The sequence below is a fragment of the Pelophylax lessonae genome, assembly GCF_965119305.1.
Source record: "Pelophylax lessonae genome assembly, chromosome: 4".
In the NCBI taxonomy this organism is placed as follows: domain Eukaryota; kingdom Metazoa; phylum Chordata; class Amphibia; order Anura; family Ranidae; genus Pelophylax; species Pelophylax lessonae.
Genome location: NC_138771.1, coordinates 386,313,808 through 386,340,785, shown reverse-complemented (window position 1 = coordinate 386,340,785; position 26,978 = coordinate 386,313,808). Strand labels below are relative to the sequence as shown.

The following is a 26,978-nucleotide window of genomic DNA, read 5'->3' as shown; positions in this document are numbered from 1 at the left end:
ATTTTGATATATATGTGATGCTGGTTAAGGAAATCTGTAGCATACGTGCACTATTGTCATCTCGGAAACATAACTCCATGAATTTCTCGCTGTTGCCCTTTCACCACACTTTCCAGTTTGGCAAATTTGTCTTAGTAACGCCAAACTCTTGCAGCTCTGCAATTTGCTATCTGCAAGGAACCACAGCATTAGCTATAGTGGCCTCCACGTTTGGGCCAAATTAATCTGTAGTCTTTTGGGGTCAGGCTCAGGGACCAGTAGCTATAGCAGTAGAGAGGATCCCACCGACTAGTAGGATACATTTATGAGCAGTTAACCCTGGCAAATGATCCAGGCTCAACTAAAGTGTCTAAGCACTAACCAGTGTTCACCAGTGCTCCTGATGGTAGAGGTGGGTTCTGCTGCATGTTAGTACCAGGTCACAGTCATCAGGATTGCCCTACCAGCAGGTGAGCAAGCTGGGGTCCAGTAGCAGATATAGCAGGTAGGGATCAAGCAGAAGCATAGTCAGTAAACAAACCAAAGATTGGTACCGAGTTGGCAAGCAGAAACAAAGTTGAGGAACAAGCCAAAGGTCATTAACCGCTTAATGCAAACTGACGTACCCCTACGTCGGCTGACTTTAAGTGGTTGTACCGGGATGATGCCTCTAGCTAAAGGCATCATCCCAGTACCGTTGTTTAGAGCCGGCGGTCGGCTTTCCGGTGGTAATGACTGAAGCGGCTCAGGAGCCGCTCGATCATTACCCCAGCGAGCGGGAGGGGACAACCCCCCCTCCCTCTGCCTTCCACGGCTCTGCCCGGGTCTCCCGTCCCACCGGGAGACCCGAGCAACCAGCCGGCACCTCTGCCGGCTGGATGGAGTCCCGGTCTAAGCCGGATGCGGCTTTGATGGGGTCTCCGATGACATAACCCGGAGGTGGCGTCCGATGACTCAGCTGCTAAAGGCGGCAGATTCAAAAAGTAACTGTATTCAAAAATGCCGTTTTCGGTGTTTTGAATACATGAAAGTGCAGTGGAGGGGTCTAGGGTCTTTTAGACCCTCGATCCCTCCATAAAGAGTACCTGTCACTGCATATTGCTGTCACAAGGGATGTTTAAAATTTTAGCCGCCCCCGTCACCGTTAGCTCGCGCACAAAAGAAAATGTATACTGAAGTTGCGCCGCAAATGAAATTGCTGTTCAAACCACACATGTGAGGTATCGCCGCTATCGCCAGAGCAATAATTTAGAAAAAAGAGCTACATGAGCTAAGAGGGAAAGAAAAGACAGGTGCTGGTGGTAGGGGACTCAATCATTAGAAGGACAGACAGTGCAATCTGTCCCAAAGACCGTGAGCGCCGCACAGTCTGTTGTTTACGGGGCGCTCGGGTTCGGCACATCACGGATCGGGTGGATAGATTACTGGGTGGGGCTGGGGAAGACCCAGCTGTCATGGTACACGTGGGTACCAATGACATAGGCAGAGGAAGATGGAGAGTCCTAAACGATTTCAGGGACTTAGGAGATAAGTTGAGGAGTAGGACCACCAAGGTAGTATTTTCAGAAATACGACCTGTACCTCGAGTCACACCAGAGAGAGATTAGGGAAGTTAACAAGTGGCTGAGGAGCTGGTGTAGTAAGGAGGGTTTCGGGTTCCTGGAGAACTGGGCCGACTTCTCAGTCGGCCACCGGCTCTTTGGTAGGGACAGATTGCACCTAAATGGGGAGGGTGCAGCCGTACTGGGTGAGAAGATGGCCAAAAAGTTAGAGGGGCTTTTAAAGATGTACCGATGTGGAATTAGCCAGTGGAAAGCAAGATTCAGAGGGCACAAATGGGGACATTAGCGGTAGGGTGTTCAGAGCTCCTAAACCCAGGGTGGGTATGGGGAAAAATCTCAAGAGCAGCCTAAAAACATCAAATGAGGATATATGCAACCGGTAAAAATGAAGAGGTTTATATAACAATGCCAGAAGCCTGGCCAACAAGATGGGAGAGCTGGAGCTGCTGATGTTTGAGGAGGACTTAGATTTTGTGGGTGTGACGAGACCAATCTTGCCCCATTGCATTGGAGGAGCCTGGTTGCCCGCCTGCTGCCTTTGGACTATGGACCAGACTTTAAAAGACTTTGTTCCCCTATGTTTTAGCTGCTACGCTCCAAATTCCTTTAAAGAGGTTGTCACTATGTCTGCAAATTCAATGTGTATCAGCTGCAGATGGAGGGGGGGGATTGTTTCCAGCAGCCCCCTCCTAAAGAATGTCTACTGATTAACTCAGTGCTTTTGTCTAAAATAGGACAGTATGTTAATAGAGTCTGAAACTATTGATAAGCATGTTAATGAGCTCACCTGGCTGTAATTACACAGTCATTGTTCATGTGGTATTCTCAAAGTATATATAAGTGTGTGTTTCTTGCAATAAAAGAGAAGAGAGTTACTCTCGATCAAACCTCACTACAGAGCCTTGTCTCGTACTTGGGGGGGGAATTATTGATGTGCTTCATGTATAGCGCATTGGAGTGGTCGATAGCTGTCCGGGTGTTCGGGAGTGGATTATCCTAGACGACTGTAACCCCTTTCATACTTTGGGGTGTCGTAACAGTGGGGATAACAGAGACTTGGTTTGACAGCTCTCATGACTGGATGGCGACCATTCAGGGGTACTCCCTTTATCGCAGAGATAGAGAAGGTAAAAAAGGGGGAGGGGTATGTCTGTATATTAAGAACAGTGTACAGGTAAATATGAGGGATGATATTAATAATGGAGCTATGGACGATGTAGAATCCCTATGCGTAGAACTTCAAAGGGAAGGCACTGTGGGGAAGGTAATATTGGGCGTATGATATAGGCCCCCCAACCAGAGGGAGGAGGGGGAGGCGGACCTCCTTTTACAGATAGGATAGGCAGCAAGGATGGGAAATGTCATTATAATGGGGGACTTTAATTATCCAGATATAGACTGGGCAGAAGGAACCGTGCATTCAGTCAAGGTTCGGCAGTTCCTAAATGTTTTGCAGGACAATTTCATGGGTCAGATGGTGAATGCACCGACAAGAAACAATGCGGTACTTGACCTACTGATCACCAACAATACAGACCTGCTTACAGATATAGAAATATGGGGCAACTTAGGAAACAGTGACCATAGGTAAATTAGTTTCAGTAGTAATCATAGTAATAGGAAACATAAGGGTAATATAAGAACAATGAATTTCAAAAAAGCCAATTTCCCAAAACTGCACTCGCTGCTAGAAAATATCAAATGGGCTAGAACCCTGGGAACAAAGAACACGGAGGAAAAATGGGAGTGCTTCAAGAGCATACTTAACAAAGGGATTGGCCAGTGCATTCCAAAGGAAAATAAATTTAAAAGAGCAAAACTAAACCCTGGGTGGCTAAACTCCAACATAAAAATGCATATTAGTGCTAAAGAAAAGGCCTTCAAAAAATACAAGACTGAGTGGTCATTGGCAGCATTCAAGCATTACAAAGAGTGTAGTAAGAAATGTAAAGACAAAATCAAGGCGGCTAAAATAAAACACGAGAGACATATAGGGGAAGAGAGTAAAAAGAACCCCAAAAAAATCTTAAAGTATATAAACAGTAAGAAAGCGAGGCCAGAACACATTATCCCCATAAAAGATGACAAAGGAAATATGGCCACAGAGGACAGAGAAAAGGCAGAAGTGTTAAATAATTTCTTTTCTTCAGTCTTCACAAAAGAATCGGGGGGCTACACTAACCCAGCTTGTAAAGCCAAACTAAATAATACACCTCAGGAAGTACCGCCATGGCTAACAGAAGATAGACTTAGAACGAAACTAGAGAAACTTAACATAAATAAATCACCGGGACCAGATGGCTTGCACCCGAGGGTTCTTAAAGAGCTCAGCCAGGTGATTGCCAGACCATTATTCTTGATCTTTAAGGATAGTTTACAGACGGGTATGGTGCCAGCTGATTAGAAAAAAGCCAACGTGATACCAATATTTAAAAAAGGGCAGAGATATATCCTGGGTAACTATAGGCCGGTCAGCCTAACATCAGTAGTCTGCAAGATTTTGGAGGGGATATTAAGGGACCACATACAAGACTTTAGTAATGAAAATGGTATTATTAGTAGTAATCAGCATGGATTCATGAAAAATCGTTCTTGCCAAACCCATCTATTAACCTTCTATGATGAAGTGAGCTGCCACCTAGATAAAGGTAAGCCTGTGGATGTGGTGTATCTGGACTTTGCAAAGGCCTTTGACACCGTTCCCCACAAACGCTTACTGTACAAACTAAGGAAGGTAGGTATGGACCATAAGGTGAGTACCTGGATAGAGAACTAGCTCCAGGGGAGAGTGCAAAGGGTGGTGATTAATGGGGAGTACTCGGATTACCCCAGGGTTCTGTCCTGGGACCAATCCTGTTTAATTTATTCATAATTTGATGAATAAATTAATGATGAAATGAGGGTATATCTAGTACAATCTCAGTATTTGCCGATGATACTAAACTAAGCATGCCAATATCTTCTATGCAGGATGTGGAAACCTTACAAGCGGACCTGAACAAAATAATGGGGTGGGCAACTACATGGCAGATGAGGTTTACTGTTGAAAAATGTAAAGTAATGCACTTGGGTGCCAGAAACCAGAAAGCAAGCTACTCACTAGGGGGGAATCTCTGGGTGAGTCTAGGATGGAAAAGGACCTGGGGGTACTGGTAGACAACAGGCTTAGCAGTGGCATGCAATGCCAAGCCGCTGCAAGCAAAGCCAACAGAATACTGAGATGCATAAAAAAGGGGATTCACTCCAGAAATAAAGAGATTATTCTCCCTCTCTACAAGACTCTGGTCCGGCCACATCTGGAGTATGCTGTCCAGTTCTGGGCACCGGTCCTCAGGAAGGATGTGCTGGAACTGCAGAGAGTCCAAAGAAGGCCAACAAAAATAATTAGGGGAATGGAGGACATCAGCTATGAGGAAAGACTACAAGCACTGGACTTATTCTCTCTCGAGAAGAGACGATTGAGGGGGGATATGATATCAATGTACAAATACTGTACTGGCGACCCTAGCATAAGGAACAAACTATTCAGAGAAAGGGTATACAATAAGACACGTGGCCACTCACTAAAACTAGAGGAAAGGCAGTTTAACCTTAAAAAATGTAGGGGGTTCTTCACTGTCAGAGTAGTAAGGATGTGGAATTCTCTTCCACAAGCAGTGGTATTAGCAGGGAGCATCGATAGTTTCAAAAAACTATTAGATGGGCACCTTAAAGACCACAACATAGAGGGGTATACAATGTACGGTTAACAGCAAACACACATCATAGGTTGAACTGGATGGAAGGATGTCTTTTTTCAAGCTCATTTACTATGTAACTAAACTATGTAACTCTAACTCTAAATTGGTAACCGTTAAAAAATGTTAAAGCGTCGCCTATGGAGATTTTTATTGACAGTAGTTTGTCGCCATTCCATGGGTGTTTACTTTTAGTTTTTTTTAAATGCAGTGAAATATGATTTTCTTACTTTTTCCAAAAAAATGGCGTTTGAAAGACCGCTGCACAAATACCGTGTGACAAAAAATATTGCAATGACCGCCATTTTATTCTCCAGAGTCTTTGCTAAAAAAAAAATATATATATATATATATATATATATATATATATATATATATATATATATATAATGTTTGGGGGTTCTATGTAGTTTTCTAGCAAAAAATACTGATTTTAACTTGTAAACAAAAAGTGTGAAAAATAAGCCTGGGGCTTAAGTGGTTAAGGAGTGGTAGCGGAGATATGAATGGCAACAGGAGACCTAAGAGCTAGATATTGGCTGGAGAGAGCAAAATAATCTGGCAAACAAGAAGTGCAAAGGCTTGGCTAAAGTAGGAAGTTCTTCAAAAAGAAAAAAGGGTTCAAGGCAGGATCATTCAAGGAATTGTCAAGGTTGTTGTCCAGTATCCAAGGTCGCTCAGCAAGAAGAGACATTGCCAGACACAGCAGAGGCTGCAGGTTCAGACCCAAGTCCTGATGCACAGGTTTGAGGTGGTGTAAGAAGTACATTATCCACAAAGAGTGAAATTTTAAATTCTCTATTCCTAACCAGGGTTCCATGCACACTTGGATCTTTCCTGACATGAGTCCGAAGTAGTACTATACACAAGGTAAAAAAAAGAGTAGGCAGCATTGAATTGTGCTGTTAGAGAGAAGGGGGTTTAGGTTGCATAGCGGGTTTCTGGGCTGTGGGCAAAGTATATAAGATTTTTTTTTGGCATGGAGAAAGGGGCCTTTAGATCCCATACTGTATGTTCAGGAGTAGCAAATAGAAAATACCAACAAAAAGGATAAGCTTATTTTTGGGAACATGTTACATGTTCCATCTGATTTTAGGGTGGAACATGTAACATGTTCCCAATGCTGCACCCGCTGCCCCCCCATCTGTGGCAGCAGTATGGGGAGACTGTTTGTCTGCCCACATAGCCAAATCAATCAGGCTTGTAGTTCTCAATGAACTACCACAGCACTGTAGTAGTTCCTTGAGTCTTCCTCTCAGGAACTATCAGCTTACCCATACAGGATGTACGGGTAAGCCGATATGCTGGCAGAGTTCTAATGCATGGCCCCAGCAATCTGCTAATCGCTTGTGCAATGCTTTCCAGGCTCCTGCAACAAAAAATAATAAATGCACATTTTTTTTACCTACCAAAAAAATGTGCATTTATTATTTCTTTTAAAAAAGTGAACTTATCCTTTAATCTATCGAAGGCCTTTTCGGCATCTAGACTATGTCTTTTAGGTCTATTACCTTTCTTGCATTGTCCCCCTCTTGTAAAAAGGGCATGAAGCCTACTTGGTCCCTATGTATTAAATATGGGAGGATCACGCTCAGTCCAAGAGACAACATTTTTATGAAGATTTCCAAGTCAGAGTTTAGTAATGCAATGGGTCTATCGTTCGAGCATAAGGTGTGATCCTTGCAAGCTTTGGGATAAGCGTGATATATGAGGATTGCATGCCCTGTGTTTTTAGGATCTTTTTGAAGCAAGCTGTTTGAAAAGCTTCACCATTGTGGTAGAAGGATTGGAAGAAATGTTTTTATAGTATTCATACAGAACCATCTGGTCTCAGGGCTTTATGCAAGGGTATTGTTTTATTGATGGCTGTAATTTCATCCTCATCAGTGGATACATTGATGGAATGTAGATCTGATCTTAATATTTTAGGGATGTCACTATAAGTATGAGAACACTGCATTTGGGTATGGAGAGCCACAGAATGGGGTTGTAAATCATGTCAAGCTTGTTATAGAGGTCAGCATAAAATTCACTAAAGGTTTGGGTTATTCAGGCAGAATGAGATTGAAGTACACCTGATTTATCTTTAATGGCATGAGGTCTCGATAGGTACGTTTTCCTAACTTTTTCTCTAGGAGTGTATGTGCTTTACTGCCTTTATTATAAAAGTTGCCAAAGGTGTACAAGAGTTTTTCTATTTTTCCCAAGGCAAGTTCCTTTAATGAACAAGAAAAAAATGGGGGAGCAAACCCTGAACATGTATATCTAAAGCCAGTGCAGCTATGGACCAAGCAACATGTATATTAAAAAAGAATAGCGCACACATGCAAAAGAAATGACTATCAAATATGGAGACAATCCATAAATAAAAATGGGGATTTAGTCCCACCATATGGCCATATCGTGCTCAAGCCCACCACTGCGTCAAAGTACCCCATTATCAGTGGGTCCTACACTATCCATAAAAAAGGGGTGAATCCAGCCTCTCTAACCCTTGGAGACAACACTCCTTGCTGTCCTTTAATGTACTGTAGCTCATGTGTTTACTGTATAGCTTTTAGGGTTTTATCAAGGGGGTGTTTGTAACAAAGATTCAAGACCTCTTCATTTCTTTCTGTTCAGCAAGAACTCTACAATTGCTAACTTCTAGACTTCCTAGAGGGTTTTATGGGTTATGTTGGTAGTTTTCTGCAAAGTAGTTGTCATGCCTTCAGCTTGGAAGTAATTAATTCCATTGGAACTTGTAATACCAATCTTGTCCACAAGATGCCACTATGACATAGACTGTTATACAGCACTTTATGGTAATTCCTGTTTTCTATTGCTGGATTAGTTCCTCCCCTCTCTGAGGAGAATCTCCAGTTTAGATTTACCTCAGGAAAGAGAAGACAGTATATGAGGTTCCTGTGGGAAGATTTCTGAACCCCCCTTTGTAGCATCGCTGGTATGCTCAGAACTGTCAGTTATATACTCAATGCATATGTTTGTTAATGTTTGTATACTGACTGTATGCTTTGTCTGTTTATTTCCAGTTTCACCATATTCTTAATCCTATCTGATCAGTCCTCTCTCATATTCTCAATCCTATCTAATCAGTCGTGACTGAATATTCATAATCCTATTCGCATATCTATTCTGACTTGTAACCTGTGACCACTATATTATCTCTGGAATAAAGCCTTAAGTTACAAAAGGACTGCTTATTGCAGGATTAAAAGTTTAGCTGTATGTTTAGCTGCACACGCCTGGGGCATACGTGTAGTGAGAACAGAACAGTAGTATCACAAAGCTGATTCTAGTTCCACCTTAGATGGTTCATGCTGAAGTAAAAACTGGTTTAGTTGCCAGTGGCTGGTTTTGAGTGTGTCGGGTTTCACTGAAACTGTAAGCAAGATAGGAGCAATTAGGTGGAATTTTCTAAAAATTGAAATCCAAAAATCTATAATGGACCCAAGAACTATTTTAACCCTTTATCAGGGAAAACCTAGTAAAAGCACTATTAAAGTGAAACTTTAAAACAAATTGCAAGCTGTATGTTTTTTATTTATTACTATTATTATTCAGAACAGATATACAATGTCTGTTCTGATAATAGAAAACTTGCATGAATGAACCCCTATTCATGTACTGTGTTGCCTTATCCTGGCCTGACCAATCAAGATGGTTAAAGATGCCAAATCCAGAAGAAGATCAGGAAACAATGTTAATGCCAGCAAAGGAGCTCACTGACATCTCATCAGCAAAAAAACCAAAGTATGTACAAATACCTACATTTTTGTCTACTTACACATATATTGTACCTACATATAGCTGAATCACTACTGGGATTGTAGGGATCCCTTCCAATATCCTACCGTTCTCTAGCAACCTGTCGCCCCCCCTTTTACGTCCCTTCTGCATTGTTCAAGCAACAGCCATTGGTCTATACTTTTCAGTACTAGTCTGTGATTTCCCCCCTCCCTGTCTGCTTTGTACAGATGGTTCACTGTTTCAATTTGTAGGAGACAGTCACAAAGGGGGCTAGTAGTATTGGGCTCTCTTAGTAAAAAAAAAAAAAGAAATAAAAACTTTGAATGCGCTGCAAAACCACTAGTCATCTGTGCTTTCCATATAAAATATTTAACTATTAATTAAACATTTTATATACAGGTAAATGGAAAAAAAATGAAAATGTCAGTTTAAAAGCAAGCCTAATTAATAAGATAAAATGATCTCCGAATCATGATAATATAGCGTTTACCCCTGCCAGAGCCGCTGGATATGATGATTTCTCTGTTGGACTTTTTTTTATTGTACTTTTTAGAGTTGATAGTTCTTCAAGTAATGTTATTCATGATTTGACTGCGCTGCACTTATATTCTGCATTTATGTGCTCATTTTCTTATGAGAGTGCCCTCCTCCAGCCTCTTCCTGACGAATTGAAACTTTCAGTTGCCCCTACATTCCCCGCCCCTATCTTCTCCACAATCTTTGCCTATTAGATGGCCAGCCACTGATAATTTAACTCCTGTGCATAAGCACAAAATTACATCATCCCCTCCACCCAGCTATATTCTCAGCATTTGACAGAGTGTACACAGAAAACAAAAATTGCAAAGGAAAGAGGAAAAAGATTCTTGGAGACTTTGCATGTTTCTTCCGCCAAAAAACCTTGAATTCAACTACTTGAATTTTTTGTATTAGTTTTGAGTTGCACTTTAAGGAGATGTCCAAAGCTAGAGAAGGAAAAAGTAAAAAAAACAGATACACATTTTACAAAAGGCTAAGGTGCTTTCATGGGCCTTGTTGTTATTATTCTGTTTAATAATTGTGGTCGGGGGGCGTAGCCAAGAGCGGCATTTGTGAGCAGACGTGTCTCACAGAGCTCCCGCCGGCATCCGTCCAAACTGATCCTTTTCCTGGTCCCACAGCAGGGTTACCCTGCAGCCACCGATACCCGATAGCCTCGCGGACGTCCGGCCGGCAGTTTTTACCTGTCTGCTTACCGGGTGATGTGGCACCGCAAACAGCGGGAGGAAGCTGCAATGGCAGGAATCCAAGAAGCCACCACGCTGAGTCTATCACAGAAGTCCATCAAAGGAGACAAGCCTGCGAGTTCCAGCAAAGTCAGTAAGCCGCCTAAATCCACCTCCAAGGAAGTGCAACGTGACATGCATTTTTTTACACAGAAATCCCCCATTCCAGCGGGGAAGGAGGTGAGTGCGGGGGCGATGCATGAATTGGGCCTAGTGGAGCCCTCAGTACAGGGAGGGAGCGAGCCCATGGACACCACTATTGATACTACAGCAGTGGGGGTGCAGGATGGGGACCCCGGGAACATTGAGCAGCCCACCCTAGCTGATATATTTTATGGCAATCCAAAAGTGCAATGCTTCTGTGGATCATTTACAGGCCCAATTTGGTAACTTGACTGAAGCAGTCTCCTTGATCCGTCAGGATCTGCAGGTCAGCAAACGCACAACTGCGGCTGAAAGCAGGATACGTGATTTGGAAGATCAGCTACATCCTTTAACCATGGATTTTCAGGACACTGCTTGGTTGACTAGGGCTCTGGAAGCAAGGGCCGAAGACATAAAGAATCGCCTTCGGCGAAATAATGTCAGGATCGTGGGTCTCCTGGAAAAGGTGGAGGGTCGGGACCCCACAGGGTTCATTGAACTTTGGTTGACTGACATCTTTGGTAAAAATGTTTTTTCCCCTCTATATGCAGTTGAGAGGGCTCACAGGGTCCCCTCTTGCCCCCTTCAACTGGAAAGCCCCCCCGCGTACTATGCTTGCACGTCGCCTTAACTACAATGATAAAGAGACTGTATTGCGTCTCGCAAGAGAACCCCGTGATGTGCAATAAAATGGAGTAAGAGTTTAATTTTATCCAAATTACTCGGCGGAGGTCCAAAGGAGTAGAGCGAAGTTCTCTGCAGTTAAACAACGCTTGAGGCAAATGCAGGTGATATATGCCATGCTATATCCAGCTAAACTGAAGATTACTGCAGGGGGCCAGAGTCACTTTTTTGAAAACCCTACAGAGTCCTCCTCCTGGATTGACCGTAATGACCATCTCCTGCGCCCTCGTCCACCTCCACCTGAGGGTGATGGTTGAAGTAGGCATATCTATAACTGTGGACTAAAAGGCAGGCTGAAGTGGTGAATTCTTATTTATTTTGTAACATGTACCGCTGTGGAACTATGAAGGGAACTTTTCCTTATTTTTTCTATTTTTTCTATTTTTTTTTCTATTTTTTGAGCTCAGGGGATCTGACCATTCCGTGGACCTTTGGTTCAATTAATTACAGTGCATTGCGAAAGTATTCGGCCTCCTTGAACTTTTTGACCTTTTGCCACATTTCAGGCTTCAAACATAATGATATAAAACTGTAAATTTTTTTGAAGAATCAACAAGTGGGACACAATCATGAAGTGTAACAACATATGAAGTGGAACGAAATTTTTTGGATATTTCAAACTTTTTTAACAAATATAAAACGGAAAAATTGGGCGTGCAAAATTATTCAGCCCCCTTAAGTTAATACTTTTTAGCGCCACCTTTTGCTGCGATTACAGCTGTAAGTCGCTTGGGGTATGTCTCTATCAGTTTTACACATGGAGAGACTGAAATTTATGCCCATTCCTCCTTGCAAAACAGCTCGAGCTCAGTGAGGTTGGATGGAGAGCGTTTGTGAACAGCAGTTTTCAGTTCTTTCCACAGATTCTCGATTTGATTCAGGTCTGGACTTTGACTTGGCCATTCTAACACCTGGATATGTTTATTTGTGAACCATTCCATTGTAGATTTTGCTTTATGTTTTGGATCATTGTCTTGTTGGAAGACAAATCTCCGTCCCAGTCTCAGGTCTTTTGCAGACGCCATCAGGTTTTCTTCCAGAATGGTCCTGTATTTGGCTCCATCCATCTTCCCATCAATTTTAACCATCTTCCCTGTCCCTGCTGAAGAAAAGCAGGCCCAAACCATGTTGCTGCCACCACCATATTTGACAGTGGGGATGGTGTGTTCAGGGTGATGAGCTGTGTTGCTTTTACGCCAAACATAACGTTTTGCATTGTTGCCAAAAAGTTCGATTTTGGTTTCATCTGACCAGAAAACCTTCTTCCACATGTTTGGTGTGTCTCCTAGGTGGCTTGTGCCAAACTTTAAACTACACTTTTTATGGATATCTTTAAGAAATGGCTTTCTTCTTGCCACTCTTCCATAAAGGCCAGATTTGTGCAGTAGACGACTGATTGTTGTCCTATGGACAGAGTCTCCCACCTCAGCTGTAGATCTCTGCAGTTCATCCAGAGTGATCATGGGCCTCTTGGCTGCATCTCTGATCAGTCTTCTCCTTGTATGAGCTGAAAGTTTAGATGGACGGCCAGGTCTTCGTAGATTTGCAGTGGTCTGATACTCCTTCCATTTTAATATTATCGCTTGCACAGTGCTCCTTGGGATGTTTAAAGCTTGGGAAATCTTTTTTTTATCTAAATACGGCTTTAAACTTCTCCACAACAGTATCTTGGACCTGCCTGGTGTGTTCCTTGTTCTTCATGATGCTCTCTGCGCTTTAAACGGACCTCTGAGACTATCACAGTGCGGGTGCATTTATACAGAGACTTGATTGCACAGAGGTGGATTCTATTTATCATCCTTAGTCATTTAGGTCAACGTTGGATCATTCAGAGATCCTCACTGAACTTCTGGAGAGAGTTTGCTGCACTGAAAGTAAAGGGGCTGAATAATTTTGCACGCCCAATTTTTCAGTTTTTTATTTGTTAAAAAAGTTTGAAATAACTGATAAATTTCGTTCCACTTCATGATTGTGTCCCACTTGTTGATTCTTCACAAAAAATTACAGTTTTATATCTTTGTTTGAAGCCTGAAATGTGGCAAAAGGTCGAAAAGTTCAAGGGGGCCGAATACTTTCGCAATGCACTGTATTTTTATTTTTTCATATAGACTATTATTTAACATTTTGTCTTTGATATGCAACTGCTGGGTTTGGTAGTTAGGAAAAATGAGGTGCAGTTTGTGCTGGAGAATTCTCCAGTCTTGATTGCTTTGGTGCTGGGTGGATTAGGCCCTGTGATCAAGGGCTTGATTTGCAGCCCGGGGCACATTCCCCCTAGCACCTTTGAAGATATTAGTTGTTACGGCACCCCGGACACAAAAGGGTAAAAACCGTTTAGGAGATCTTCCCCTTCCAGAGCTACAGGCACAGCTACTTGCAGGACACCAAACTCCCGAACTGGAAACCAAGGAATGATTCGAACAGTGTAGCTGGAACCTTATCAATGCTGCATACAGCTGAATAGGAAAAACCATATGAGGGGTTTACACTCCTAGCAGTCAAACTGGAACAGCATACAATAATGAGACAAAGCTCAGAGTTGAGGGTAAAACAGGAACAACATTTTTTGGAAGAACACAGCACACTTTTATACCGAATTTGGAACATCCTTCCCCCAACAACCGCTTTCCCATTGGTCAATTGCACAGTACCTGCAGTTCCCAATAAGGTCCTCTCCAGCCATGCAAATGAGGGCTTGAAAATTAGTCAGCAGTGATTGGTCAGATAGCTTGGCCATGTGCAAGGAGACAGAAGCCCCCAGGGGGTAATCAATGTACACAATAGCCAGACACAGAACAATGGTTCCCTAACGAGCCCTCAATACACATTACTCTGAGTGTCAATACATCTCTTAGCAGACAGCAGGCAAGTTCATTAGCACACCCGACAATAGGTGAATGGAGAGCCAGCTCAGACCAAAAGCAACTTTGTTTAGACAGCCGTCTCCACATTGGACTTCCTGGAATGACCATATTAGGAGTGCACTTCCTGTGCCTTACAGTTTACAGGAATAAGGTTTAGCTTCCAGGATAGAGGCAAGACTCCATTAGCCACATGGTTAAAGAAACACAAAAAGACACAAAAATGCATAACTCCCAGTCTATTGAACAGAACCCCCACATTCAACCCATCCCCAGATAGCCTGAATCTGAGCGCTCAACATATCCAAACAGCGCTCAGATGCCACAAACAGTCAAATCGCCATGGGGTTTACGTTTAGCATGGGCTGATGAGAGGGTCCATAGTCACATTGCAGGAGGCGAGCAACCAGGCTTCTCCAATGCCCAGTGGCGAGATTGGTCTCGTCACATTAGTTTTATGTTATGTTTATTGGTCCTGATGGCCATTACATTTGTGAGTCCAACCGAGGCCCGCCTCGGATATTTTCCATGCATAGATGGGTATACTCCCTTTTATTATATACTGTACCTTGCAATTTGATGATGACAGCATGGGACCTGTATTTCAGGCCCCATCGCTTCACTGCAATGCTTGCATTCCAGCCACCATGAGATCATTACCAGTGGTATCATGGAATGTAAGAGGTTTGAACGACCCTCTTAAAAGCACAATGGTTTCCTCTGTGCTCCGGAGGCATCTACATGCCATTTGTTCACTACAAGAGACTCATCCAACTGTGGACTCTCAGTCTTGCTTACACTTTGCATGGGTAGGGTGGGAATATCAGTCTACACATACCTCCTATTCTAGGGGGGTCAGTGTGTTGATCCACATATCCCTGGATTATCAGGAACACCACTCCAAGGTGGATGGGGAAGGGAGATATGTTTTTTTATATTGTAAACTATACACTGTGCATTACATATTGGTTTTCATCTATGTGCCACCACCTTTCCATAGTGGAATCCTTCGGGAACTGGTGGCATATTTGATGAAACATCCTGAAGTCCCGTTGTATATCACTGGGGACTTTAACTGTGTATGTGACAACAATTTAGATAGACACTCTGTTGCAGCAGGGGGTGGGGGCATGGGCCGTACGATCCTGGCTAAAATTGCTGAGGAGATGGGATGGATAGATCCTTGGCGAAAAGGCGTTTTCATGCTTTTCCAAAACTCATATGTCGCTTTCCCGTATTGACCTGTGCCTTTGCTCCATGGATGCGCTCAGGTATGTCTACAATATCGGATATGGACTGAGGAGTGTGTCAGATCACTCCCCACTCATCTTGTACTTAGAGGTGCGACCTAGTGACACTTTGCGGAGGGCACCATGGAAACTGAATGCTCTTTGGCTAAATCTGTTCATGTCCCATGATGAAGTGAGAACTAAGCTTCAGCATTACTGGCAAGTGAATATAGGAGAGGGTGATTTGGGTATTAGGTGGGAGGCCTTTAAGGCGTATATGAGGGGCCTATTTACAGTATAACTGAGGTTCAGTCCATTTAATGAAATACAGCTGCGCAGGGGGTTTAGGCCGCGCAATTAGTTGGTCGCTTGGAGGTTCGGTTTATTGCTGACCCCTCGGAGATAAATCCTGATAGCTGGGTAGCGGCACAGGATGCTCTCCTGCGTATTAACACTGCTGGGGCTGAAAGGAAGCGATTTTTTAATCGGCAGGCGTTTTACGAGGAAGGGGAGTGTACAGGCCGCCTTTTAGCTAGAATTGCCCATTCTAATCAGTCCTCTCCCCCTATAGGTGCTCTAAAGGGGAGTGGGGGGGGGTGGTCAGCACCCCAGATGCCGTTATGGAAGTTCTAGTATCATACTATTTTACATTGTATCAGTCAAGACAGGCCCAATCGGAGATGGACCTGCTGGAATATGTGGAGGCTATTCCATTGGTGTTCCTCTCTGAGTTGGAGAGGGAACTTTTAGATGCCCCCTTGACTCTAGAGGAGTTGCAACATGACACCTCTTTATTTCCTAACACTAAGGCCCTGGGTGAGGATGGAATCCTGATCGAAGTTTACAAGATATATTCAGAGGAGACGTTACCACATCTCCTGGAGGTTTTTCAGGAGGTGAAACTGTTAGATATAACCTTTTGGGGCTAAACAAAGTACAGGCAGACAGTCTGTTGTTTCACTGAATGCTGCTTTTCTTTCGGAGCAGGAACTATACTTTTTATTACTCTTTTGAGGCATAGACAAAACATGAACTCACAAATGTAACACTGCCATCTAGTGGTCATACAATGTAATAGGCACACAGCAATGACATACAGTGGTTGTTGCTGATTAAATACAAACCTTGTATGCTTACAGAAACAGACCATGCGACTGCCTCCCTCAATGCGTAAAGCTAATATTATCCTCCTTTAAAACCAGGTAAGGACAAGCTGGACCCGGGATCATATAGACCTATATCACTGTTACAAAGTGGCATTAAAATATTAGCGAAAGTGTTGGTGCTACGTTTGAATAAGGTGATTGCCTCTATTGCCACTCGGATCAGGCTGGCTTTATGCCCCAGAAGTCTATCTCAATTAATCTTCACAGACTGTATTTGAACCTGCAATCTCCGGTGAACAATGGCGGCGATCGTGCATTACTGTCTTTGGATACACAAAAAGCATTTGATAGCATGGAGTGGGACTACCTGTGGGTTGTCATGCGTAGATTTGGGTTTGGAGAAGAATATATCTCCTGAGTTCAACTTTTGTATTATTTACCGGAGGCAGCTATTAGGGAAAATGGGCGTGTGTCCTCCCCATTCTCATTATATAGAGGCACTAGGCAGGGATGCCTTCTATCCCTGCTATTATTTGCAGTGGCTATAGAGCCTCTTGCTGCCCTTATTAGAAACAATAAGAAGATAGTGGGTTTTAGATATGGTATAGTGGAGGAAAAGATCCTGCTTTATGCAGATGGCACCATGCTGTTATTAGGAGACACGTCCCAGTCCTTGGTGGAGGCGATGTCCGTTATTACGGACTTTAACTCTTACTCTGTCCTCTTGATTAACTGGACAAAGTCCTCATTGATGTTTATTGATGAGTCACCTGTTGGCAGGTCCTTATCCAATACGGGTATTCCCGTATCAGAGGAGTTCCGATATTTGGGTATACAGATTACTGCTAAATTGCTAGATTTTGTAGGCTTTAATGTGACCCCCTTGTTGGTTAAATTTCAAGAAAAAGTTAGGGTTTGGTCCAGGCTTTGCATGTCGTTAGCAGGCCGGGCCAACCTAATCAAAATGATCCTTATGCCACAGCTGTTATATGTTCTTCATAATTCCCCGGTGTTTTATACCTCTAAGTATATTTCGTAATATTATATTTTTAGGTCCCTTCTATGGCTGTCTAAGAACCCTAGGATCAAACTGGAGTAGAGAAAGATCTTGGGGGGCTGGCACTCCCAAATCCATGGCTTTATTATTTGGCATCTCAGTTGCAGCATATAGCCAGGTCCGTGGGATGCGGGAGGGGGGGAGTCCACTGCCCTACTTATGATCCATACAGTGGGCCCAGATGGGTTGGCTGCTCTTCTGGAATCCCAAATCTACAGCAAATCTAATAAACTCTTTCCCACGTATGCTGTTATCCAGAAAGTATGGAACAAAGCTCGGCAGCTTCAACAGGTGGTAGGGTTTACTAGTTTCAGCCCAATTTGGAACAATTCTAGGTAGTGTGAATTTGCCAAGGTGCCCCACGGGGCTAGGTGGCAGTCGCATGGTGTTACCCTCCTGAAACAAATCATTTGCAATGGCACCCTCAGGTCCTTTGATGACCTGAGGGAATCATATCACCTACCAATATACATGAAGTTTTACTATTTGCAGCTTAGGCATGCAGTTAGAGCCCAGGGAGGGGTGGATATATGGGTGCAGTCCCCCACCCCTGTCTTTCACTTTATGTCAGAAGTGGACTCTCTTAAAGGGTTTATATCACACTGCTACTCATTGTTACTGGGTTCCCTTCTAGATCAACACCCTTTACGTATGAATGCCGCTTGGGAGCAGGATGTTGGATCTTTTGAGGAAGAGCAGTGGGGGGGAAGCTTTGCAGGCGGTACAGGCGAGTTCTTTGAACGTGGCACAAAGGCTGTCTCAGTTGTATATACTCCACAGGGCTCACTATACTCCTGCACGATTGCATAGAATGGGTAGACGTGACAATGCCCTGTGCACTAGATGTCTGAAGGACCATGGGGATCTGATACATCTATTGTGGAGGTGCCCGAAGCTTCACATACATTGGAGGGAGGTTCTTTGTACATTGTCGAGGGTGTTTGGAATTACATTGCAACAGGGTCCTAAACTCTGTTTGTTGGGTATTTTGGGGAAGGTACAGGTTCCTGAGATCACTAAACAGGCCATTCTGCGGGCACTGTTTCAAGCCCGGAAGTTGATCTTGAGACACTGGATCTCTCCAAACCAACGGTCAAGGAATGGATTACTCAAGTAGGGGAAATGATAAGGTTGGAGAAGTACATTCATCAACATAGGGGAAATCTGGGCAAATTTGACAAGCTATGGGCCCCCTGGCTAGCTATGCCGGGGTTGGCACCGATGGACCTGGTATTAGATAGGCTGCTGGTGGGTGGTGGGCAAATGTAGGAGAAAACCTAAGTGAAAGAGGCTGTTGATAACCAGTATGGTGGATGAGAACTGGTGGGTCTCGACACTGTGGGTTGTTATTTGATGCGGCAAAAAAATATATATATATAAAAAAAAAAAAAAAAAGGGTGAGGTATTAATTATTGATATTATGAATAATTGTTGATTGGGTGTTGGAGGGAATTGACATTGTATTATTTGTAAGCAATGAGAGGGGGGAACCGGTCTTGGACTCTGTTACTGTTATGTTTTTTATGTAAATGTTCAATAGGCAGCTATTAGGGAAAATGGGCGTGTGTCCTCCCCATTCTCATTATATAGAGGCACTAGGCAGGGATGCCTTCTATCCCTGCTATTATTTGCAGTGGCTATAGAGCCTCTTGCTGCCCTTATTAGAAACAATAAGAAGATAGTGGGTTTTAGATATGGTATAGTGGAGGAAAAGATCCTGCTTTATGCAGATGGCACCATGCTGTTATTAGGAGACACGTCCCAGTCCTTGGTGGAGGCGATGTCCGTTATTACGGACTTTAACTCTTACTCTGTCCTCTTGATTAACTGGACAAAGTCCTCATTGATGTTTATTGATGAGTCACCTGTTGGCAGGTCCTTATCCAATACGGGTATTCCCGTATCAGAGGAGTTCCGATATTTGGGTATACAGATTACTGCTAAATTGCTAGATTTTGTAGGCTTTAATGTGACCCCCTTGTTGGTTAAATTTCAAGAAAAAGTTAGGGTTTGGTCCAGGCTTTGCATGTCGTTAGCAGGCCGGGCCAACCTAATCAAAATGATCCTTATGCCACAGCTGTTATATGTTCTTCATAATTCCCCGGTGTTTTATACCTCTAAGTATATTTCGTAATATTATATTTTTAGGTCCCTTCTATGGCTGTCTAAGAACCCTAGGATCAAACTGGAGTAGAGAAAGATCTTGGGGGGCTGGCACTCCCAAATCCATGGCTTTATTATTTGGCATCTCAGTTGCAGCATATAGCCAGGTCCGTGGGATGCGGGAGGGGGGGAGTCCACTGCCCTACTTATGATCCATACAGTGGGCCCAGATGGGTTGGCTGCTCTTCTGGAATCCCAAATCTACAGCAAATCTAATAAACTCTTTCCCACGTATGCTGTTATCCAGAAAGTATGGAACAAAGCTCGGCAGCTTCAACAGGTGGTAGGGTTTACTAGTTTCAGCCCAATTTGGAACAATTCTAGGTAGTGTGAATTTGCCAAGGTGCCCCACGGGGCTAGGTGGCAGTCGCATGGTGTTACCCTCCTGAAACAAATCATTTGCAATGGCACCCTCAGGTCCTTTGATGACCTGAGGGAATCATATCACCTACCAATATACATGAAGTTTTACTATTTGCAGCTTAGGCACGCAGTTAGAGCCCAGGGAGGGGTGGATATATGGGTGCAGTCCCCCACCCCTGTCTTTCACTTTATGTCAGAAGTGGACTCTCTTAAAGGGTTTATATCACACTGCTACTCATTGTTACTGGGTTCCCTTCTAGATCAACACCCTTTACGTATGAATGCCGCTTGGGAGCAGGATGTTGGATCTTTTGAGGAAGAGCAGTGGGGGGGAAGCTTTGCAGGCGGTACAGGCGAGTTCTTTGAACGTGGCACAAAGGCTGTCTCAGTTGTATATACTCCACAGGGCTCACTATACTCCTGCACGATTGCATAGAATGGGTAGACGTGACAATGCCCTGTGCACTAGATGTCTGAAGGACCATGGGGATCTGATACATCTATTGTGGAGGTGCCCGAAGCTTCACATACATTGGAGGGAGGTTCTTTGTACATTGTCGAGGGTGTTTGGAATTACATTGCAACAGGGTCCTAAACTCTGTTTGTTGGGTATTTTGGGGAAGGTACAGGTTCCTGAGATCACTAAACAGGCCATTCTGCGGGCACTGTTTCAAGCCCGGAAGTTGATCTTGAGACACTGGATCTCTCCAAACCAACGGTCAAGGAATGGATTACTCAAGTAGGGGAAATGATAAGGTTGGAGAAGTACATTCATCAACATAGGGGAAATCTGGGCAAATTTGACAAGCTATGGGCCCCCTGGCTAGCTATGCCGGGGTTGGCACCGATGGACCTGGTATTAGATAGGCTGCTGGTGGGTGGTGGGCAAATGTAGGAGAAAACCTAAGTGAAAGAGGCTGTTGATAACCAGTATGGTGGATGAGAACTGGTGGGTCTCGACACTGTGGGTTGTTATTTGATGCGGCAAAAAAATATATATATATAAAAAAAAAAAAAAAAAGGGTGAGGTATTAATTATTGATATTATGAATAATTGTTGATTGGGTGTTGGAGGGAATTGACATTGTATTATTTGTAAGCAATGAGAGGGGGGAACCGGTCTTGGACTCTGTTACTGTTATGTTTTTTATGTAAATGTTCAATAAACTCTTTCTTGATAAAAAAATAAAAAAGTAATAATTGTGGTCAATTTTATTTTCTAGGTAATTCCCAAGGGAAATGCCAAAATATCTTTGTCATACAAATATATGATACATGAAGATTCCTTAAATGTGGGTAATAACTACGTTCCCGAAGAAGACATGGTTGCATATGAGTGGGCATTAAAGAAATGGTCTCCTTGTTCCAAGCCGTGTGGTGGAGGTAATTGTATTTTTCTAGAAATGTATGATATTACAGAAAAATGATTCAGCGCTATCATATGGAAAAGGAAAGCAGCTGAACACCAGGATAGGTCAAACCTAACAATACCTATAATGAGCAAAAATAAAGAAAATAGTGCAGCGCTACAATATATGATGTGCATAAACAATATATATTGTGAATAAAATATGCAATAAACAATGATAAATATTAAGAGTCCATATAGGTCCACAACACTTGGCAGATCTCCAGTGCATGAAAGGTAGGTATAAGACACCACTGCAAACGTGATTCCTTCACCATAGAGTATTAAAGCCTCTCACCTCCAGCATTCGACCACCAGGGGTCACTAAACCTTAAGTAATCATTGAAGACAGCCACAGGACCACGATCTCCATAAGATTCTCAAAACCCCAATGGGCTCATAATCGATCATCCAAAAAACATAAAGCAAGATCTAATGCTCTCCGTTTCAACATTAAATTTATTAAAAAGCAGAACATTTTACACTCACATGAAAGGCACTGTCACACTGCTCAATGCAGGCATGTAATGACTGGTACACACATCGGAGCACCACGGGTGACGTCAGACTCCTCCCCCCGTATGCGTTACATCAATGGGCGTGACTTCATCAGCGGAGTGTAAAATGTTATGCTTTTTAATAAATTTAATGTTGAAACGGAGAGCATTAGATCTTGCTTTATGTTTTTTTGGATGATCGATTATGAGCCTATTGGGGTTTTGAGAATCTTATGGAGATCGTGCTCCTGTGGCTGTCTTCAATAATTACTTCAGGCTTAGTGACCCCTGGTGGTCGAATGCTGGAGGTGAGAGGCTTTAATACTCTATGGTGAAGGAATCACGTTTGCAGTGGTGTCTTATACCTACCTTTCATGCACTGGAGATCTGCCAAGTGTTGTGGACCTATATGGACTCTTAATATTTATCATTGTTTATTGCATATTTTATTCACAATATATATTGTAGCGCTGCATTGTCTTCTTTATTTTATGTATGATATTACAGTTGCAAAAAAAGCTAAATAATGAATGATCCACTCTAAAATGTATGGGTGTTTTAAACAGAGCAAATTATAGTCCTATTTCATTTTGGAGTTGTGCTTCCAAAGATTTGTTCCATTTGGAGACTCATCTTGGTCTCCTGCACTGTTGTGATTGGTCTTATATTGATATCAGAAAATTAGGGATTTTTTTTGCTCATTTGAATATAGCACTCCTGTCCACGGAGTAACTCTATGAGTACAGCGGATGAGAGAATATCTAACGGCAGAACCTCCTATAATATTGTAAATTCTCTATATATAGGGGGTTGTATTGCGCTTCAGGGGTTGCTAAACAAGAAACTATAAACTCATCAGTGCTGTATTCGTTATCTTCTGATCAAAGGCAATAATGCATATTTCGCTTAATGTAAATCAAATAGATACAATTCTTCTGTTTCTTATTCACAGTCAATCAATTGAACAGCAATTCTTTATATCTAAAAAGTGCTGGTGTAACCATTTCCATCAATATAAATAAAGGTGAAGAGGGGTTGTATTGTGCTTCCAAAATGTATACTTATACAAAGGGCTGCTATGCATAAAATAGGTGCAATTAAATATGTGTCCGTACCTCTATATCACTTAATAAATCAATATGGAGTGCTTGTGTTCCAATTAAAGCATAAATCAATAAAGTGCTTGTATCACTTAAAGTGAACAGGTGCGCAGGTAAATAAATAAATACATATTTGTGTTCCGTGTTATAAAGTGCTAGTACCTTTCTCCTATGAACACATATTGTTTCTTAAGGTGACAATTGTAATAAAATAAACATATTCTCATCAAAGTATAAGTGTCCAATCCAAAATTGTGAAAAAATCTGAGTAGAAAAAAATTTGACACATGAAGAAGTAAAAGTTTTAGATAAGGGTCTTAAATGTGCACCAAAAAAGAGTCTGGATAAATTCGAAATGTACATAGGGTTAAAAAAATACATAAGAAAATTAAATATAAAAAAATATATTTTAAGCAACCCGAAGACATCCACAGCAGTGCTCCGGCCTCATGCAGCCAGCAAACCTGACCCTGCCTTGAACCTCTGCACATGTCAGTCTCTGATAACCCGGCGAAGCCCTTGGAGACCGGTAGGAGACCGGACATTGCGACATATTTCCTCTGGCGTCCCACAGCTCAGTGTGTCTCCTCTCCAGCTGAGATGGTGCCGCCGCGTCCACTTAACACCGGCCATACCTCGCTGAAAAAGCTTTCTAAACTGGCACAGGGCCATTCAACGGATACCTCTGCTTCCCCTCGAGGCTCCCCACAGCCGACCTCCATAATGGACAAACCACGGGCAGACACAATGGATGATCATCCATCCCCTGGTCAATTGGAAAACCTTCAGCCTTCAGAATGGAGAGAACTGCTCTTACTGATACTGACAAAGCAGGATATAAATGAGATGGCAGCATCGATTGTGAGTAATCTTTCTCTTGAAATGAATGCCATAAAACAGTAATTTACACAAATAGATAACAAAGTAGCGGCTGTGGGGGTGGCCCAATCTATATTGGAAACCAGAGTAAATGCTATAGAAAAATCACAGGTCCATATACAGAATCAACTAACTATTTTGCAACTCCAACAGGATGACATTGAAAATCGCAGCCGGAGAAATGATATTAGGCTGCTGGGGGGGCCCAGAAACAGTTCTGGGCCCCGAATTAAAGACAGCAGCTTTGGGGATATTTAGCAAATTGTTGGAGCGCCCTCCTACAGATGAGATCGAAATAGACAGAGTACATAGAGTACAGGCACCCCGCAGCGTAGGAGAAGACCAGCCACGTGATGTATTAGTCAGAATACATTTCTACTCCCTTAAGGAAGATATTATGCGACGTGCATGGAATCAAGGTCCTATAGACTTTAAAGGAGCCCCAATACGGCTCCTAGCAGACCTCTCACGCTACACTCTGCAGATGAGGGCCATATTAAAACCATTGCTACCTGAAATTCGAAAGGTGGGCGCTACATATCATTGGGGTCACCCGTTTCATTTGGTGGTTTCACGAAATGGAAACTCATTTTTTTTGAGATGGCATGAACAGATACCAGAGCTATTCTCTTTCTTGGAGACCCCTCTAATATCAATTCCCAACTGGCTCACCAATCCGTGGAGCCGGATCTCATGGGGATCCCCCATGTCACGGTTTAGATATCCCCGGAGAGAGGGTCTCGGTCCATTAGAAGAAGAGACTCTTGCGGAGGACATGACCCCTAACAACGTTTAAAAATTACATGGAAAATTCCACTATATCTCTAGATATATTATCCTGGAATTTGTTGGAAACCCCTGTCCTGCCCCTTCCCCCCCTTCCACTTGGTGCTGATCCCCCTTCGCCAGGATGAGTAATGTCCTCTGCCTCTGCCTTGAGGATATGAGGTTCGGTAGTGTGAGTCCCATACACTATCCAATCTGTGAAGAAGATTTACCGACTCGAGATGGTCTACGGACTCCACAATGTTTTTTTCCCTTTTTTTTTTTAATTCCTGGGAAATACAAGATGGGGATGTTGCCTTTGGGGGTGGGGGGGGGATGAGGGTAAGGGAGGGGGACATAACTGTCAATTCAGATTGTTTAAAAATGAAGTATTGAATGTGTGTGCAGGGGGGTTGTAGCTCAAAAATGAGTAAGATGCTTTGTAGGCCGACACCCTATGGTCACATTTTTTTTCTCTTTTCTCATTTATTTTTTCAAATATTTTTTTGCTTGCCGGTGAACACCTTTAATTTTACAACGTTTTGCTGATCACTTCTCCCACATTAGGAAGCGCCTGGTTGCGCTCGGTTACGGTATAACCAATTTTAGTAATACCAGTATTGATATATAGCTGGGGGGAGGGGGGTTTCTTTAAAAAATTTTTTTTTTTTTTTTTGGGCCTCCAGGGTAACCATGTCACCTAGCCCTGCACGAGCGGTCCCAGGATATAAGGTAACCACCCTTAATGTAAGAGGTTCTGCCACCCCAGAGAAACAGTCACGTCTTTTATCAGATTTAAAACACAGTCATTCTCATATGGCATTTTTACAGGAAACGTATTTTCGGAAAGATGCCATCCCCAGGCTATATAATAGGGATTTCCCCCAGGTGTATCATGCTTCCTCACCAATACCCAAATCAAAAGGTGTGAGTATCCTCATATCTAAATTTTTGCCCTGGGTGTTTAGAGAGGAGCTGATAGACCCAGGTGGAAGATTTTTGTTGATTGAGGGAAGGGTTGGTCAGACAACGGTAACTTTATTAAATGTTTATCTGCCTAACTCAGATCATATATCTTTCTTACAGTAATTGATTCCGGTAGTTTTGTGGTTTCGAGAAGGGCACCTCGTGATGGGTGGAGACTTTAATTTTATACCTGAACCCCTCCTGGATTCTTCCAGGGGAAGTTCATGTATTTCCCATAAGAAAAATAAAAACTTCCGCGCTATGGACTAAATGGATGGATAAGTGAATAAATAAGTAAATAAATAGATAAAAAATATGTAGTAAATGTATAAAATATATATATATATAGAGATATATCTAAAAATAGGCTGCAGCCTCCCTGGATGATAGTCCGGAGACTATGCACTGGATAGAAAGGAATAGGGGTGATGGCGCTGCCTATATAATTTAGATATAATAGAAATGTAATAAACTGTGATGCAAAGTGCCTTAAGCTAAAAACAATATTGTGTAATATTCAAACAATAATATATTCCGTAAAAACTTCAATTAAGTGCAAGTGCAAGGTATAAAGGTGCCTGCAAAAAGATTGGAAAGTGACTAGTGCAATAATTGTATGAGCAATAAATAATAATTAACATGCAATATTAATGTGCTAAAAAATATGGTGCTATATAAAGTGAGCTGTTCCACTCATACCACGTGTTGATATGGGGAATAAAAAAGTGCCAACAGAGCCAAAATAGAAAAAAGTTATTTTTTAAAATACAGCTTGCAATGTCCTATAAGGAAAGATCCAGTAGAAAAGTCTATATCATATGCGGTGACTTCAAAAGCAATAAAGGTGACAGCACTCGGAACAAACCGACACTCAGGTGAAAAGGTGACCCCGCGGTGGGTGGTAAGGTGCTGGAATTCCTTTGGTAAAATTGCACACTTACCAGAGACACCCACCCCACACAGGGGTATAGAGCGGGTGTTTTTTATGGGTCTGGCAACCTAGCGGTATCCTCCTATCCCTGGATGGAGGGCGTGTGCCAAGGATCAGGCTGGTCCTGGTGTGGATGTACCCTAGGATGGTACCCTGTGTGCCTTCCTGCCTAGGTGTGTTCCGAGGGATCCACTCAGCTCCACTCCCGATATTTAAACCAGAAAATAAATGGTGGACATAGCGTAATTCCGCAATATGCTTTATTGAGCAAAAAAATGAAAAGGTACTCACATTGAACAGGAAAAAAACGAGCGTAACTGTATTGTCCGAGCGCTTGCGATCCAAGCCTCGTTCCCATATAGGTTTACCGGAAATGACTTGACACGCTGTACGCGTTTCGTAGCTTGTACGTCATCAGCAGCGTCAAGTCACGTCCGGCAAGCTTCCCTTAAATATGTATGCGGTAACCAGGCAACCCTGATAGAGCTTCCTGATTTGTTGTGCGGTCCAAGCGGACTACGGAAACATGGCG

The 26,978-nt window shown here is 42.8% G+C and overlaps 1 protein-coding gene across 1 annotated transcript in view; it reads left to right on the top strand.

Annotated features, from left to right (window-relative positions):
- LOC309554127 (A disintegrin and metalloproteinase with thrombospondin motifs 2-like) overlaps positions 1-26,978 on the top strand; it is a gene marked incomplete at its 5' end in the record, with an annotated part of 1,497,034 nt that overhangs the window by 916,458 nt on the left and 553,598 nt on the right. The window contains one exon of the mRNA XM_082255680.1: positions 21,124-21,283. Coding sequence (XP_082111806.1) covers positions 21,124-21,283 — 160 coding nt within the window. The remainder of the gene's footprint in view (positions 1-21,123; positions 21,284-26,978) is intronic.